The sequence below is a fragment of the Myotis myotis genome, unplaced genomic scaffold (genome assembly GCF_014108235.1).
Source record: "Myotis myotis isolate mMyoMyo1 unplaced genomic scaffold, mMyoMyo1.p scaffold_m19_p_42, whole genome shotgun sequence".
NCBI classification, from domain to species: Eukaryota; Metazoa; Chordata; class Mammalia; order Chiroptera; family Vespertilionidae; genus Myotis; species Myotis myotis.
The window spans coordinates 1364358-1381143 of NW_023416349.1; the positions used below are offsets into that span (position 1 = coordinate 1364358).

General features: G+C 65.3%; 3 protein-coding genes across 3 annotated transcripts; all 3 read right to left on the reverse strand.

Annotated features, from left to right (window-relative positions):
• Positions 1-465: 465 nt before the first annotated feature.
• Positions 466-2474, reverse strand: LOC118655199 (cytochrome c oxidase subunit 6B2). The gene is made up of 3 exons (XM_036306738.1): positions 2369-2474; positions 710-810; positions 466-615 (listed from the first exon to the last, which is right to left on the reverse strand). Exons 1-3 carry the CDS (start codon positions 2472-2474, stop codon positions 562-564), a joined length of 261 nt encoding a protein of 86 aa, XP_036162631.1. The 3' UTR covers positions 466-561.
• Positions 2475-2964: 490 nt separating this feature from the next.
• Positions 2965-9956, reverse strand: FAM71E2 (family with sequence similarity 71 member E2). Its single transcript, XM_036306636.1, has 11 exons — positions 9840-9956; positions 9514-9668; positions 8811-9069; positions 8447-8471; positions 8030-8258; positions 7892-7944; positions 7851-7859; positions 7672-7775; positions 4674-6244; positions 3132-3250; positions 2965-3041 (listed from the first exon to the last, which is right to left on the reverse strand). The coding sequence occupies exons 1-11, from the start codon at positions 9894-9896 to the stop codon at positions 2965-2967; spliced, it is 2658 nt and encodes an 885-aa protein (XP_036162529.1). The 5' UTR covers positions 9897-9956.
• Positions 9957-11587: 1631 nt separating this feature from the next.
• IL11 (interleukin 11) lies at positions 11588-16060 on the reverse strand. Its single transcript, XM_036306731.1, is given in 6 exon segments — positions 11588-11982; positions 11984-12028; positions 14243-14404; positions 14501-14587; positions 14732-14904; positions 15934-16060. Coding segments are annotated over 6 exon segments (600 nt in total). The 5' UTR covers positions 15941-16060; the 3' UTR covers positions 11588-11856.
• Positions 16061-16786: the final 726 nt, after the last annotated feature.

The following is a 16786-nucleotide window of genomic DNA, read 5'->3' on the forward strand; positions in this document are numbered from 1 at the left end:
GGGATTGGAGTCATGGGGGCCGGAGAGCGCGGAGAGCCCGGAAAAGGTTGGGAGCAGGGCAAGGGCGGGGGGAATGGGGTTCTTAGCGCTGGGTGGGCCTGAGGTGGGGGGCCTGGGGCAGAGGGACAGAAAGCCTGGCGGAGGCCGGGAGGCGGTCCAGGTAAGAGAAGCTGCTGAGGACGGAGATGGAGGGTTCAGGTGACAGGCAGGTGTGGCGGTTGGGAGGCGGAGCACCCTGCGGCCCGGCTGGTGGGCGAGTGTTGCATCCGGAGAGCTGGCGGCTGCTGCCTGGGGGCGGGGGGGCGGGGGGGCTGGCGGGTTTGCTCCTACCCCGGAGATCCGACAGTCCTCCCTTCATCCCAGCCCTGACGGGGCGCAGCCCGCCGCCGGCCCTCGTCATCGGAACTCGGGCTGCGCAGGGAGCAGACAGCGGAAGAACCGGCGGCAACGGCACAGCTTTATTTGTGGCTCAGAGACCTGGGGGTGGGGGGCCGGGGCCAGGTCTCGGGGAGACGAAGGGATGGGGCCCTTGGCCGGTCCCTCGGAGCCGCGAGCGGACGGTCAGATTTTCCCCGCGAAGGTCCCGTCCTGGATCTGCTCGGTCCAGCGCTGCACCTGGGGAGGCGCGGGCGGGAGGCAGGGCGCCGCTCAGCTCCGCCCGCCTCCCTCAGCCGGTCCCCCCGCCGCCGCGGCTGCTCTGCCCGCTCACCCAGCTGACGGGGCACAGCGAGTGGAACACGTGGTAGTAGTACTCGCAGGGCTGCGTGCTCTTCCCGCGGCGGTTCATCTTCTGGACGCAGCGGTGGAAGTCTGCGGGGGAGACGGCGTGGGTGCGGCCGCGCCAAACTCCCCGCCCCTCCTGCCCAGGTCCCGCCCCCTCCGACCAGACACCGTCTTTCTTTAAAAAATACATATTTTTTAAACATACTTTTATTTTTTTACAGAGAGGAAGGGAGAAGGCTAGAGAGTTAGAAACATCGATGAGAGAGAAACATCGATCAGCTGCCTCCTGCACACCTCCTACTGGGGATATGCCTGCAACCCAGGTACATGCCCTTGACCAGAATCGAACCTGGGACCTTTCAGTCCACAGGCCGACGCTCTATCCACTGAGCCAAACCGGTCAGGGCAAAATATATTTTTAAAATTCATTTCAGAGAGGAAGGGAGAAGGAGAGATAGAAACATCAGTGATGATGCGGAAACCGGTTTGGCTCAGTGGATAGAGCGTCGGCCTGTGGACTGAAAGGTCCCAGGTTCGATTCTGGGCAAGGGCATGTACCTTGGTTGCAGGCACATCCCCAGTAGGGAGTATGCAGGAGGCAGCTGATCGATGTTTCTCTCTCATCGATGTTTCTCTCTTATCGATGTTTCTAACTATCTCTCTCACTTCCTCTCTGTAAAAAATCAACAAAATATATTAAAAAAAAAAATCAGTGATGAAAGGAAATCACTGATGCCCGCCACAGTGGCTCAGTGGTTGAGCATCGACCTATGAACCAGGAGGTCACGGTTGGATTCCTGGTCAGGGCACATGCCCAGGTGCAGGCTCCATTTCCAATCGTGCAGGAGGCAGCCAATCAATGATTCTCGCTCATCATTGACGTTTCTCTCTCTCTCTCCCTTCCTCTCCGGAATCAATACAAATACATATTTTTAAAAATAAAGAAAAGAAAAAAAAATCATTGATGGGCTGCTGCCTACACGCCCCCTACTGGGGATGGAGCGCACAACCAGCGCATGTGCCCTGACGGAATGGAACCGTGACCTCCTGGTAATGGAACCGTGACCTCCCGGTTCGTAGGTTGATGCTTAACCATCTGAGCCACACCAGCAGGTCCCCGCCCCTCCTGACCAGGCCCCTCCCCCTCCCTACCGGACCCCTTCTTTTCACTCCAGGACAGTGCCCTCTTCTCCATCCCTACCCGCTCCACCCCAAGCCCCGCCCCCACAGGTCGGTCCCATCCTCTCCGAACCAGGCCCCGCCCCCTCGCTGTCAGACACTATCGCCTTCGCCCCGCCATGACTTGGTCACGTGCCTCCAGAATAGGCCCCGCCCCCACGCGAATCAACCACGCCTCCACAAACAGGCCCCGCCCACTTGCGACCAGGCCTCACCCCTCCTGGCCAGGCCCCATCTCCCTCTCTACCTCCTAGGCCCCGCCCACCCGATCAAGCCCCGCCCACGCGATCCCGCCCCTAACCGATAGTCCCCGCCCCTTCCACCCGGGCTCGCTCCGCCCCCCACCCCAACGGTCTCCGCTCCCACCGGGAGCCCCGGCCCCTATCCCGTGCTCAGGAGTTGGGGAGCGCCCCCCTTCCTGCCTCCCCGCCTCACCCCGCTCCCCTCCCCGCCCGCCAGGGCTCACCCAGGAAGTTCTGGTAGCAGTTGCGGGTCTGGTTCTGGTTGGGGAAGCGCGGGTCGAAGGGCGGCGTGGGCCTTCGCCGCTTGGAGGGCTTCTCCGCGTCGGGCATGCTCCTGCGGGGAGGAGGGGCTTCGTGGGGCCCAGGGGGAGCCCCTCGCTCCGAATCGCACTCACCTCCTGACCCCACCCCCCCATCCCGAAACCCAGCCCCGGTCCCCCCGCTCCCCCCGTCCCGTCCTCACTAGGCTGATGGGTCGCTGGCGGCTGTGGCTGCGTCCGGGACGCCCCTCGTTTCTGAGTCTCGAGGGTCCCAGCCCAGGCAAACCACGCCCCCTCCGCCTTATTGGCTGAGACGCCGGAACCCCAGCCAATGGGAGCAGCTGCGCCGCGTGGACCCTCCCCCCGCCTCCTCCCCGCTCCCCCCGCCTCCAGCCCCGAGTCCGCTCCCAGGGCCCCCGGTGCGCACACAAGCTCGAGGCTCGACGTTTCCCGCGTCTCCGACTCGGGCTTTTAATCTCTGCGAAGCTGGGCCGCCCCGGGGATCCTCCCCGGCCCGCCCCCCGCCCCCCAATATATAAATGTACAGAGAGCTCTGTTCTCTACTGGAGCCGAGGCGCCCCCCGCCCGGCCTGGCCAGCATCCGTCTTCTTCACGTAGCGCCCACGGCGCCGGGGGCCTGCGGGGAAGAGCCAAGAGCGCGCGGGTGGGGTCCGGCGCCGGGACTCCGCGCCGGGGGGAAGGCGGGTCTGGGGGTGTCAGGGGCTACCTGGCCACATTGGATCCCTCCGGACCTTGTAGCGACTGAGTGCGATCCCGGATCCGGCTACTGAAAGCGCTGAGCTCCATGCTTGCTGGGGAGAGGGCAGTGCGCGCTCAGTAAGCACACTGAACGGAGGAACGGGCAAGCCTGAGCTGCCATCCGGGCTTCCACCGCCTCCCGGTGTCCCCTCCGAGGGCGCTCGTCCTCCTGCCTCGCTGTTGTCAAGCCTGACTCTGCAGCCTTCACCCCCACATCCAAGTGCGCGAATATCTCTTTCCGCTTAAGGAGCCCCCCTTGCGCCCACGCCCTACACCAGTGGCCTCTCCAAGGCCCCCCTCCCCTCCTTCCCCACCCTCCCAGCAAACTCCTGGGACAGAGCTGGGCCGGGAGTCCCCTCCACGTGTCTACGCCTGGTCGGGAAATACATATTGCATAACATTTACCATGGTGACCCGTTTAAAGTGGCATTAAGAACATTCTCAATGGCCGGACAGGCGTGGCTCAGTGGTTGAGCGTCCACCCATGAACCAGGAGGTCACGGTAGGATTCCTGGCCAGGGTTTCGGGCTCCATCCCCAGTAGGGGGCTCGCAGGAGGCAGCCCATCCATGATTGTTTCTCATCATTGATGTTTCTCTCTCTCCCTCTCCCTTCCTCTCTGAAATGAATAAAAAATGTATTTTTTAAAAATAACATTCTCCATGTCCTGCAACTATAGCCTTTATCAAGGCCCGGAGCATTTTCATTGCCCCCCCCCCCCAGAGAAAACCCCATACCCACCAGCAGTCCCTCCCCAGGCCCCACCCCTCTCTCGGCAACCATTAACTTCTTTATTTTTATATATAAATATATTTTGTTGATTTTTACAGAGAGGAAAGGAGAGGGATAGAGAGTTAGAAACATCGATGAGAGAGACACTCCATCAGCTGCCTCCTGCACACTCCTCAACGGGGATGTGCCTGCAACCAAGGTACATGCCCTTGACCGGAATCAAACCTGGGACCCTTCAGTCTGTAGGCCGACGCTCTGTCCACTGAGCCACACCGGTTAGGGCGGGGCAACCACTAACTTCTGTCTGTGTCTCCAGGTTGGCCTGTCCTGCAAGTGGCATCAGACACCGTGGCGCTGGCCTTGGTGTCTGGCTCCACTCACTGGGCGTCCGTCCTGTTTTCTTTCTTTCTTTCTATTTATTTATTTTCTTATTTTTTAAAATATATTTTTATTGATTTCAGAGAGGAAGGAGGAGAGAGAGAGAGAGAGAGAGAGAGAGAGAGAGAGAGAGAGAGAGGCATCCACGATGAGAGGGAATCATGGATCGGCTGCCTCCTGCAGGGCCCCTACTGGGGATGGAGCCCGCAACCCGGACATGTGCCCTTGACCGGAACCTGACGCTCTATCCACGGAGCCAAACCGGCTAGGGCTGGGCGTCCTGTTTGCAAGGGTGGCAGTGTGAGTCCCCGCGTTCCGTGGGCCCTCAGCCTGCCCCTCCGGTCTCCACCGCGGCCATGTCACCTTGCTGAGGGCCCCGCGGGCCCTTCCCGCCCACGTACCTGGGCCAGGGCGTGAAGACAGGCCGTCTGGCCTTTGTCTGCTCCATCGCGCTGGCCGTGTTCCTCCCCTTCTCAAGTTCCAGGAGCCTGGGCACCAGGCTCTCCAGGGGCGGCCCCCCTTCCGCCTCCGCAGCTTCTCTGTGGAGCTTTTGGGACACCATGGCCTCCATCTTGGAGATGGGCGAGGGCACGGCGGGCGATGGCACGTCCTCCCACCTCGTCGCGGGCAGGGGGATGGGGGCCCGGGACACTCTGTCCAGCTTGGGGCTTCTGGGGACGCTCGGGCAGCGGGGGCGCACCTTGAAGGAGCCCCTCTGGGCCGAGGGCAGCTTCTCCTGCTCTGCCGCCGCCGCCTGCGTGCTCAGTGTCTCCTCCACCAACAGGCCCACGCCCCCCTTCACCCAGGGCCCCATCCGGGGCTGCTCGGGGGCCGCCTGTCGGGGGCCGAGGGGCTTTGGGCCCCTGGTTGACCGGGCCAACGCCTGGGGAAACCAGAGCCAGGACGGCAGCCCGAACAGCCTCGGTCTCAAGGGCGGCTCCTTGGCCTTGGCCACGATCGCCATCCTGGCCAGGGTGAGGTCCTCCACGGAGAAGGGCCTCCCGGGCGCCCCCGGGGCCCCCTCCACCGCCAGCTGCTGCGTCTTCACCCACTTCCTCCGCTGCCCCGTCGCCTGGGACCTGAGGCCGGGCAGGTCCACCAGCCTCTCCTCCTTGGAGCTGCGGAGCCTGTCCTCCACCTGGGCCCTGCCCTTCAGGCCGTCCAGGGCGACCTCGTGGGTCCTGCCCACCACCACCTCCTCGATCTCCCTCCGGGCCGTGTGGCCGGGCAGCTCCAGCGACATCTTCTGGGCCCACACCTCCGTGACCTGGGTCTCCTGGGTGCCCACCAGCACCGGGGGCTCCGTCTTCCCTTCGGGCTGGCTGCTCTCCAGCGCCACCCCCGCCTGGCTGCCCGCCGGCCCCGCGCCCAAGTGGGCAGAGTCGCAGGCCATCTGGTAGCAGGTGCCCGGGGTCAGCGCCTGTGGCGATGGGGACGACAGGGACCCTGGTTCCGGGCAGGGGACAGGACGAGACGCGGCCTTCCGGGGAATGGCCGCAAACCGGGGGGTCTTCCATGGGGCCCGGCCAGCTGGGGCTTTCCGGGGGGCAGAAGCTAGAGCTGGGGTCTTCTTGGGGGCAGCAGGTCCCGCCGGGGCCTCCCGAGATGGAGCCAGTTCCGCTGGGACCTTCTGGGGGTGCTCACGGGTGGCCGGAGCCTTCCGGGAGGCGGCCTGGGGCGAGGGGGTCTTCGGGGTGGGCGGGGGCCGTGGCCTGTGCGCGGGGTCCTGGGGCCAGGCCTGGCTGCCCTGACTGGGGCTGGAGGTGCAGGAGGTCAGGCAGAGGCTGGGAGAGGGGGTGGGCGGGTAGAGGGTGCTGGAGGACAGGGTGCTGGAGTCGGGGTCCGCCAGGTCCCCTCGCATATACACGTGCTTGTAGGAGACCAGCAAGGACACGTCAGTGCTGTTCGAGACACCAGGTGAAGGGGCCTCAACTAACCCGCCAAGCACCGTCGCCCCGGCAGGTGAGCATCCCTGGAGACAGAGGGAGGCCAGGGAGAGGGCGGTCAGGCCGGCAGCCTCTCAGACACAGCCCAGGCCCCATCGCCCTCCTCCCTCAGACCCAGGAGTCCAGCCCCTCCTCCCTCAGACCCAGGAGTCCAGCCCCTCCTCCCTCAGACCCAGGAGTCCAGGCCCCATCGCCCTCCTCCCTCAGACCCAGGAGTCCAGCCCCTCCTCCCTCAGACCCAGGAGTCCAGGCCCCATTGCCCTCCTCCCTCAGACCCAGGAGTCCAGGCCCCATTGCCCTCCTCCCTCAGACCCAGGAGTCCAGGCCCCATTGCCCTCCTCCCTCAAACCCAGGAGTCCAGGCCCCATTGCCCTCCTCCCTCAGACCCAGGAGTCCAGACCCCCAGACCCTCCTCCCTCAGACCCAGGAGCCCAGGCCCCCAGCCCCTCCTCCCTCAGACCCAGGAGTCCAGGAGTCCAGCCCCCTCCTCCCTCAGACCCAGGAGTCCAGACCCCCAGACCCTCCTCCCTCAGACCCAGGAGCCCAGCCCCTCCTCCCTCACACCCAGGAGCCCAGGCCCCCAGCCCCTCCTCCCTCAAACCCAGGAGTCCAGACCCCCAGACCCTCCTCCCTCAGACCCGGGAGCCCAGGCCCCCAGTCCCTCCTCCCTCAGACCCAGAGTCCAGGCCCCCAGCCCTCCTCCCTCAGACCCAGGAGTCCAGACCCCCAGACCCTCCTCCCTCAACCCAGGAGCCCAGGCCCCCAGCCCTCCTCCCTCAAACCCAGGAGTCCAGACCCCCAGACCCTCCTCCCTCAAACCAGGTCAGCCCCCACCGGCCCCCAGCCCCTCCTCCCTCAAACCCAGGAGTCCAGACCCCCAGACCCTCCTCCCTCAAACCCAGGAGCCCAGGTCCCCAGCCCCTCCTCCCTCAAACCCAGGAGTCCAGACCCCAGACCCTCCTCCCTCAAACCCAGGAGCCCAGGCCCCCAGCCCTCCTCCCTCAAACCCAGGAGTCCAGACCCCCAGACCCTCCTCCCTCAAACCCAGGAATCCAGACCCCATTGCCCTCCTCCCTCAGACCCAGGAGTCCAGACCCCCAGACCCTCCTCCCTCAGACCCAGGAGCCCAGGCCCCCAGCCCCTCCTCCCTCAGACCCAGGAGTCCAGACCCCCAGTCCCTCCTCCCTCAGACCCAGAGTCCAGGCCCCCAGCCCTCCTCCCTCAGACCCAGGAGTCCAGACCCCCAGACCCTCCTCCCTCAAACCCAGGAGTCCAGACCCCCAGACCCTCCTCCCTCAAACCCAGGAGCCCAGCCCCTCCTCCCTCAGACCCAGGAGCCCAGCCCCTCCTCCCTCAGACCCAGGAGCCCAGCCCCTCCTCCCTCAGACCCAGGAGCCCAGCCCCTCCCCCTCAGATCTAAGAGTTGGGCTCCTGGCCCCCAGTATATAGGTGCCTTGGGAGAGGACAGCTGTGAGCTGAAAGTTCTGGAAAAGATGCTGAAGATGGTCCTGATGGTGACGTTGGGCTTCACTGGGGCGGAGGGGACCGGGCCCTTCACTGTGGGGGAGAGGGGGTGGGGGGGCGGAAGGGAGGGGGGGAGAAGCAGCCTGAGCTCTGAGAAAGGACCAGCACCTCGGGGTCCTTTCTCAGAGGCGAGGGGCGGGCGTGCTCACCAGAGACGGCGGCTTTGGTCTGAGAGCCGTGACTGCCGGGGTCGGGGCGGGACCTGTGGGCACAGGGCGGTGGGACTGGGCTCGGTCCCCCTCCCCCTCCCACCGCCGGGTGGGGGGACCACCCAGCCCTGAGCCTACTTTTTCTCGGAGGCTTTCTTCCTGGCGCTGGGGGGCTCCAGCTGCGACCAGATGAGGGGCACCGAGTCACCCACGGCCTGGGACTTGAACCTTCTCTGGAGGGGCTGGGAGGGGGCGCAGGCCGGAGAGGGGGCGCAGCACGCCGCCCCGCGGTCCGGCTGGGGCCGGCTGGCCTTGGCCTTCTTCTGCTTGGGCGACGTCAGCATCTTGGGAAGAGCCGCGGCCACGGCTGGAGGGAGAGGGGGACACCGGTGTCAGGTCCCCGCCGCGGGAGAGGCTGGGAGGAGGCGCGTGGGGCTGAGCCAGGGTCAGAGGGAAGGACTAGGGCTGTCGCCGGCGCTGGAACCTCGCCCGCCCGGCCGGCCTCGGCGGAGGAGAAGCTGAGATGCAGAAACCCGAGGGAGGCAGCCTGCTCACCTGAGCGTCTCCGGCGGGGCTGGTTCTGTGGACCAAGGGGGGCAGTCAGGAGGGGCCACCTCTTCCTGCTTCCACAGCCCCTTGAGTACAGGGCCTAAGGCTCCAGGCCCCCAGCCCCTCCTCCCTCAGACCCAGGAGTCCAGCCCCCAGCCTCCTCCCTCAGACCCAGGAGTCCAGGCCCCCAGCCCCTCCTCCCTCAGACCCAGGAGTCCAGGCCCCCAGCCTCCTCCCTCAGACTAGCTGACCCATCCCACACCCCCTCCCCCGCCCCATTCCTGGGGCTCCTGGACTCCTGGCTCCTGGTCCATGCTCCCTTTGGACTCCAGACCCACACCTGCCCCCGGGGTCTGTGTCATGGCCCCACCTGGAGGAGCCAGGTGGAGGCAGGAGGGGCCACGTAGGCCAGGTCTGAGAGGGGTGTGTGCAGGGTCCGGGGGGCCCAGCAGGCGGTGGGCTCCTGCAGCAGGTTGATGAGGCGGATCCAGCGGTCAAACAGAAAGGCCATCTCCCTGTCGGGGGCGTTCAGCTCCAGGTAGTAGTAGCGGCCTGTGAGCAAGCGCAGCTTCAGGCACCGGCCCGGCCGGTTGTGGACATAGAGGCGAACCAGGTCCAGCGGGATCATCCTGGGGGCAGGAGAGAGAAGGTAGAGGGGGAGGGGGAGGAGGCAGAGGGGAGGTGGAGGAGGTAGAGGGGAGATGGAGGAGGCAGAGGGGAGAGGGAGGAGGCAGAGGGGGAGGAGGTAGAGGGGGAGATGGGGGAGGCAGAGGGGAAGGGGGAGGAGGCAGATGGGGAGGGGAGGAGGTAGAGGGGAGGGGGAGGAGGTAGAGGGGAGATGGAGGAGGCAGAGGGGAGGGGGAGGAGGTAGAGGGGAGATGGAGGAGGCAGAGGGGAGATGGAGGAGGGAGATGGGAGGGTGAGATGGAGGAGAGAAGGGGAGGAGGAGTAGAAGGAGGGAGAGGAGGAGGGGGAGGGAGGGGGAGGGGGAGGAAGGGGGAGGAGGGAGAAAGGGGAGGTAGGGAAGGGCAGGGGGCGGGGGGGAGGGAGGAGGTAGCTGGGACCGAGGGCACCTGGTGAGGATGAGGTTGGAGCAGTCCGGGCTCTCAGAGGGCCTGGCGATGAGCAGGAGGTCGGGCAGCACCGGGCCAGGCAGCGAGGCAGCCACGCCCATGGTCAGATGGTTGGTTCTGTGGTGCACGTACACAGGGGCCCCTCGACTGGTCACCTGGGGCACGGGGAGAGGGGCTGGGGCCAGTCCTCCCTGCAGTGCCCCTGAGGCACCCCCAGCCCCAGCCCCAGCCCCCTGAGTGTCCAACTGCCCCTGACCCCCCCACCCCCAGCCCAGGGGCCCCTGGCCCTGCCCCACTCTGCCCGCGGGGCTCAGGGAGCTGGGAACCTGCACAAAGTTACTCTCGAACATGGGCAGCGGGCGGAGGGGCAGGTAGTCGCCCATCTGCAGGGTCCTCTGCAGCTGGCCCAGGATGGGGACCCACGTCGGGGGGCCTGGCAGGGGGTCCACGCGCCTCGTGTTCCAAAGCCTGTTCATGGCGGCTGCAGAAAGGGGGGTGCCCCGGGGCTCCGAGTCAGGGACCCGGCACCCTCCAGCCCACTGGCCTGGGCCCCCAGCTCAGCGGCTGCAGGAGGTGGGGCTCCCCAGGGCTGGGCCATGGCCCTGCGGGTGCTCTGCCCGGCCTGGGGGAGGAGCCTTCCGTGGAGGGGCTTTGTGACCTCATCGGACACACAGAGGGCTCTTCCTGGGAAGTCTCCCCGGCCACGGCTCCCCTCTCCCCTGGGGACGGGGCCTGAGGACGGACGGGGAGGTGGGGGTGAACCCCAAGGCCCTGCCCCAGGCTCCACCTGGAGACAAGACAGGACCCCCCGGGGGGGTCTGTCTGTGATGTTGCAAATGGACAGTGAACCAAAGGGTTTATTTTATTTTTAATATATTATTATTGATTTCAGAGACGAAGAGAGAGGGAGATGGAGAGAAACATCCATAATGAGAGAGAATCATGGATCGGCTGCCTCCTGCACGCCCCACACTGGGGATCGACTGCAACCCGGGCCTGTGACCTGACGAGGTGGGGGGAATGGAACTGTGACCTCCTGGTTCATAGGTCGATGCTCAACCACTGAGCCATACCGGCCACGGGGCCATCAAAGGGTTTCTGACCCTTAAGAGGAGAGTCCGGAATACGGCCCCACTCACAATGGACCCTTCTCTGGAGCTTGAGTAAGACCCAGGCTCCCACCCAGCCTCGGTTTCCCCGTGTGGAACGCACTTGTGTCTGTGGTCACGGTTGCTGTATATTGACTTACAAGGAAAGGGACCCAGCCTTTGCAATGAGCCAGAGCTGTGGCAGGACCACCCGTTGTCTCTCTAGCTGCGTGACCTTGAACAACAGGCCCCCAGCCTCAATTTCCCTCACCCGTGAAATGGGTGCATTAGGACCCAAGGGGTCAGAGTAAAACCCTGCCCCTGGGGCCCAGCCCAGAGCGGGTCCGACTGGGGATGGAGCCCGCAACCTGGGCATGTGCCTTTGACTGGGAATTGAACCAAGACCCTTCAGTCTGCAGGCCAATGCTCTATCCGCTGAGCTAAACCAGCTAGGGCTGTTTTTATTGATTTCAGAGAGGGAGGGGGAGGGAGAGAGGGAGAGAAACATCGATTGGCTGCCTCCTGCACGTCCCCCACTGGGGATCAAGCCCACAATCAGGGCATGTGCTCTGACCGGGAATCAGCCAGCGACCTTTGGGTGCACAGGGACGATGCTCAACCAACTCAGCCACCGGCCAGGGTCTTCCATTAAGTATTTATTGGATCAACTTCAAAGTGCTGGGCACCAAGGGCAGCTCAAGCCCCTGCCCCTCAGGGTTCAGGGTGGCTGATGGTCTCCCCTCTGCGGCCTTGGCCTTGCACACTCAGGGTCCCTCCCTCTCCCCGCCCGGGGCCCCCCGGCGTCCAGCCCCCAGCCATCAACCCCATAGAAACAGCCTCCGAGTGGGTGTGTATGACATTTAATTCTCCCTTCTCCAGCTCACAAAGGCGTCTCACGTGTTTGTACAAAAACCCAGGCCTCCTCTCCCCCTCCCTCCCCACCCCGTCGCAAAAAGGAATAGTTTAATAAATAACATACGCCCCTGCTCAGGCCCAGAGGAGTGGGGGCCAGACCTGGGGATCCAAGAACCCCGGGACCCCAGGCCCCTCCCGCTGGGGACCCCCGAGTCCACCTGCCTCCCACCCACCCCTGGAAATAAATAAGTATAAATAAGGCACGGGTGTCCCCTGGAGGGACCCTCTCTAAATAGGGGAGATGCGGGAGGGGTCCTCTGGCTGCCACGCCCCCAGTCCCGAAATAAATAAATAAATAAGGTCTGGCGGTGAAGGGCGAGGTGGCTTCCGGGGCCGAGGGTCACAGCCTGGTCTTGAGCAGCAGCAGGCCCCGCACGGCCCAGTCCAGCGTCAGGTGCAGGCCCCCCAGGATGGCATGGGCCGCCCGGATGCCTCCCCAGGCCGAGGCCGGCGGGGCCAGGGGGGGGCGCCGGCGGGTCTGGGGGCGCCTGGGGCAGGGCCAGGCGGGCCATCTGTTGGGAGAGGACAGAGGGTTAGGGGCAGGCCAGGGGTGCAGCGGGGGGCCGGGGAGGGGTGCTTGCAGCCTCCGCTGAATCAGGTTGGGGGTCCAGGCTGCGTATGTGCAGGGTGTCTGTGGCCTCCGGGGCGGGGGTGTGGGTAGGGTATATTTTTTCTAGGATTGCCTTTTTTTAAAAAATCCTCTCCCGAGGATATTTTTCCATTGGTTTTTCTTTTTAAATATATTTTTTATTGATTTCAGAGAGAGGAAGGGAGAGGGAGATAGAAACATTAATGGTGAGAGAGAATCATTGATCAGCTGCCTCCTGCACGCCCCCCACTGGGGATCAAGCTCACAATCCCAGCATGTGCCCTTCACCGGAATCGACCCGGGACCCTTCAGTTCATAGGCCAATGCTCTATCCACTGAGCTAAACCAGCTAGGGCTTTTCCCATTGATTTTTAGGGAGAGTGGGAGAGAGAGAGACAGAGAGAGAGAGAGAGACATCGATGTGAGAGAAACATCGATTGGTTGCCTCCTGCACGAGCCCTGACCAGAGCCTGGACTGGGGAGGAGCCTGCAACCAAGGTAGGTGCCCTTGACCAGAATCGAACCCGGGACCCTTTGGTCCACAGGCTAATGCTCTATTCATTGAGCCAAACCAGCGAGGGCTCTAGGATTTTTTAAAAAATATTTTAAAATTGATTTTTGGAAAGAGAGGAAGGGAGAGGGAGAGAGAGAGAAACAGCGATGTGAGAGTGTAACATTGATTGGCTGCCTCCTGCACGCCCCCTCCCAGGGACTGAGCCTCCAAACTGGGAATGTTGGGTTCAGAAAGCAACCAGAGGCTGTGCCCAGGAGGTGGGGATCTTAAGGCCGAGGGTCCAGGGCCACATCCAGGGGGGTGGGGGCCAGGTCCGGAGAGTCAGGGTGGACCCTGGTGCTGGGTGGGGTGGGCGCTGCGGCCTCACATGGGGGCCGGGCCTGGGTCTGAGGCTGGGGTCTTAGATCTCAGGGACTCTGGGGTGAGGGCTGGGCCTCGATGGGTCTCAGACCTGGGAGCTGGAGTTTGGGGTCCAAGGTGTTGGGGCTGAGGCCCAGGGCCCTTAGGGTCTTAGGTCTGTGGCTTTAAAAGGCCCTCAGGGTCTGGGTGGTCTCAAGGGCTCACAACCAGGATTAGAAGTCCCGGTGGCTCAGGGCTCAAGGCCTGGGGTCTTTTGTTGTTGTTAATCCTCACTCCAGTATATTTTTCCATTGATTATTAGAGAGAGTGGGAGAGAGAGGGAAAGACAGAGAAGCATCGATGTGAGAGAAACACATCAATTGGTCGCCTCCTGCACGCACCCTGACCAGGGCCCAGGCCGGGAAGGACCTGCAACTAAAGTACATGCCCTTGCTCTGGCTGGTGTGGTTCAGTGGGTAGAGCGTTGGCCTGTGGACTGAAGGGTCCCGGGTTCGATTCCGGTTGAGGGCACATGCCCTGGTTTCGGGCTCGATCCCCAGTGGGGGGCGTGCAGGAGGCAGCCCATCAATGATTCTCTTCATTGATGTTTCTATCTTTCTCTCCCTCTCCCTTCCTCTCTGAAATCAGTAAAAATATATTTTAAAAAAATAAATAGCCCTAACCGGTTTGGCTCAGTGGGTAGAGCGTCGGCCTGTGGACTGAAGGGTCCCAGTTTGATTCTGGTCAAAGGCATGTACCTTGATTGCGGGCACATCCTCAGTAGGGGGTGTGCAGGAGGCAGCTGATCGATGTTTCTCTCTCATCGACGTTTCTAACTATCCCTCTCCCTTCCTCTCTGTAAAAAAAAAAAATCAATAAAATATTTAATAAATAAATAAATAAAGTACGTGCCCTGGACTGGACTCGAACCTGGGACACTTTGGTCCACAGGCCGACGCTCTATCCACTGAGCCACACCGGCCAGGGCGAGGCCTGGGGTCTTACAGTCTCTGACCTCAGGGCCCAGCTGCGTGGGGGCTGGGGCTTGCCCGGGACCTGGGAATCTGGGGGCTGGAGGCTCAGTTTCGGGGGCTCGGCGTCTGGAATGCAGTGTCTTGGGCCAGAGGTCTGACCCGTCTTAGGGCTTCAGGGTGGGGATTTTGGGGCCTCGAGTTCCCGGGGCTCTCTGTTTCGAGGGCAGGATTTGGCAGTCTGGGCCTCGGGTCTCAGGCCCCCGGGGTCTTGGGGACACAGGGGGAGGGCCTCGGAGCAGGGGCGCCCTACCAGGAGCTGCAGCCGCCGCAGCAGCCGGTCCAGCCGGGCCTGCAGGGCCCCCAGCTCGGGCTCCAGGGTCCGCAGGGACGGGCCGCCCGCCCGGCGCAGCCACTGCACGTGCCTCAGGTAGGAGAACAGGTCGGCCCGCAGCCGCGTCAGCACGCCGGGGAGCTGGGGGACAGGCCGGGAGTGGGGGTCAGGAGCGCCTGGCCCATGCCCGCCCCGGTTCCCCGGGACCCCTCACCCCTTCCCTCTCCCGGCTCCTACCTGCAGGGCTCCCAGCGCGCCTGCGCTCATGGCCAAGGTGGGGAGAGAGTCCAGGTTGTGGTCTCCGTCGGCTGGGAACTTGTCTCTCTGCGGGGTGGGGAAGCTATGAGGGGGGCCCTGCCCAGCTCTGGGGGTCCCCTCGCCCCCCACCACGGGCCTCAGACGCCCCCTCCCCTGTCTGTGCCCCGTTGGAGGCCCCGGTAGCATCCCCCCTGTGCTCGTCTCTCCTACCAGCTGCGCGGCCAGCTGCCGGGTGTCGGCCAGCAGCGCGCGCGTCAGCAGGATGGCGCTGTCCAGCTCGGCCCGCGGGTCCGGGGAGGCCCTTGGGGGGCCGGGGGGCGGCCCTGGCGCCGCGGCTCGGTCTGGCCACAGGCTCAGCGCGGCCAGGACCAGGCAGCAAACACCTGCGGGCGGGAGAGGGCGGGGGGCTCAGGCCCGAGGGGTGGTCGGAGGGAGGAGGACCGGGGGGCGGGGGTGGGGAGGTCGTGCGCCCCGAGGCGGAGGGCGCGGGGCCGGTCGCCGCCGGCGCGGGCTTCCCGCTCCCTCTCCGGCTCTGGCTGCCCCGCCCGTCGGAGCAGACGCGGCCCCGGGCGGGGAGACGGGCCGGGCGTCTCCCGTCCGCCCCCGGACGCCGGAATCTGGGCCCCGGGGCGGGGCGTGAGGGGGCGGCACAGGCCAGGACCTGCCCCCTCCCCGGGCCCGGGCACCGGGCGCACTGAGCGCCGAGGAGGGAGCGCGGGCCCGAGACGCGGGGGCCCCCGGGGAGACGCCCCCGGTGGGCGCGGAGGGCCGGCGCGGCGCGGGATGGCCCCGCGCACCTGGGCGGGAGAGCGGGACCCCGCCGCGCCGCGCCCGGAGCTGGGGCCCAGGCCTCCCGGGCAGCCCATCCCCCTCCGGGCCCACCCCCCGCTGCCCGCAGCCAATCAGCGCCCCCTGAGCCGCCCGGCTCCCGCCGCACACCCCCAGCCCGCCCCCGGGCGCTCCCGCCGCTGTCTGTCCGTCCATCCGTCCGGCTCCCCCGTTTCTGTCTGCACCCCTGCCTCTCCCCTCTTCCTCCTCCCCCCCCCCTCCTCCTCCTTCTGGCTCTCACCTCCTTGGGGTCCCTGCCTCAGTTTCCCTGGGCGTCCTGGGCCCTCAGGGGTCACCTCGCTGCACCGGTCCGTCTGTGCGTCTTCATGTCTCCGCGCCTCGGAGTGTCCGTCTTTCCATCCCTCCGTCTGCCCGTCCCACCCCAGGCCCCCGGCTTCCTCGGACTCTCTCCTCCCGCCTCTGCCTCCCCATCGCGCCCTCTGGCTCCTGTGTGTCCGTCCCAGTCCGCTGTCTGTCTGTCTGTCTGTCTGCTCCACACCCTCCCGTCGACGGTCCCTCCCTCCTCCCTCCGCGGCTCCCCCCCCTCCTCCCGCCCGCCCGCCCCGTAACTTGAACCAACTTACTGTTCATGTCCCCGCCGGGTCGGGGTTCCCCGGGGCAGAGGGCAGGGAGCTGGGGGCCTCGAACCGGTCCCTGTCCACTGCCGGGGCCCCAGGGGTCAGCTGGGCCGGGGCCGGGGCCGGGGCGGCATGTGCGGCGCAGCCGGGCCTGGCAGTGCGGCGGTGCGTTCGCCTAGGGGGTTATATAGGGGGCCCGGCGGGGCGGGCGGGGGGCAGGCGGCAGGGGAGGCGGCCTGACACATCCTGACTCACCTCCCGGCTGCCTTTTCCATTCAGACGGAGCCGGCCGCCTCGCAGGGCTCCGCCGGCTGCTCCGAGGAGGGCACGGAACGAGAAGTTGGAAAAGTTGAAAGGGAAAGGGGGGGGGGGGTCGGAGAGGGGCTGGTGAGGTCATTGGCGTCCCCTCCCTCCGCCGCCCAGGCCGCCGCCGCCCGCGGGGCAGACACACGAGGCTCAGGAGCCGGGGGCCCCGCTGTGGGCGGGGTGGGGGGTCCCCGCTAGACCCCCCGACAGGCAGCGAGCTGGGGAGGCAGGGGGGAGGGGTGACGGGCTACCGAGGGAGCCAGGGGGCGGGCCCGGGGAAATGAAGGCTCTGGGGGGGCCTGATGGAGACAGACAGACAGACAGAGATGGAGACACTGAGACCCAGGCAGGCACACAGGGGACACACGGACATAGGGGGTCGCTGGGGCGAGGCAGAGTCTAAGACAGATGCAGAGAGAGAGAGAGAGAGAGTCCACAGAGAGATGGAGGCAGCCGGGGTGCACTGCAGGAGCAAACAGGACCAGGGCCGCTCAGCCATCAGGGAAGGCAGGCAGCCTCAGAGGTTTGGGGTACCCCTAGGGACCCCTTGGGG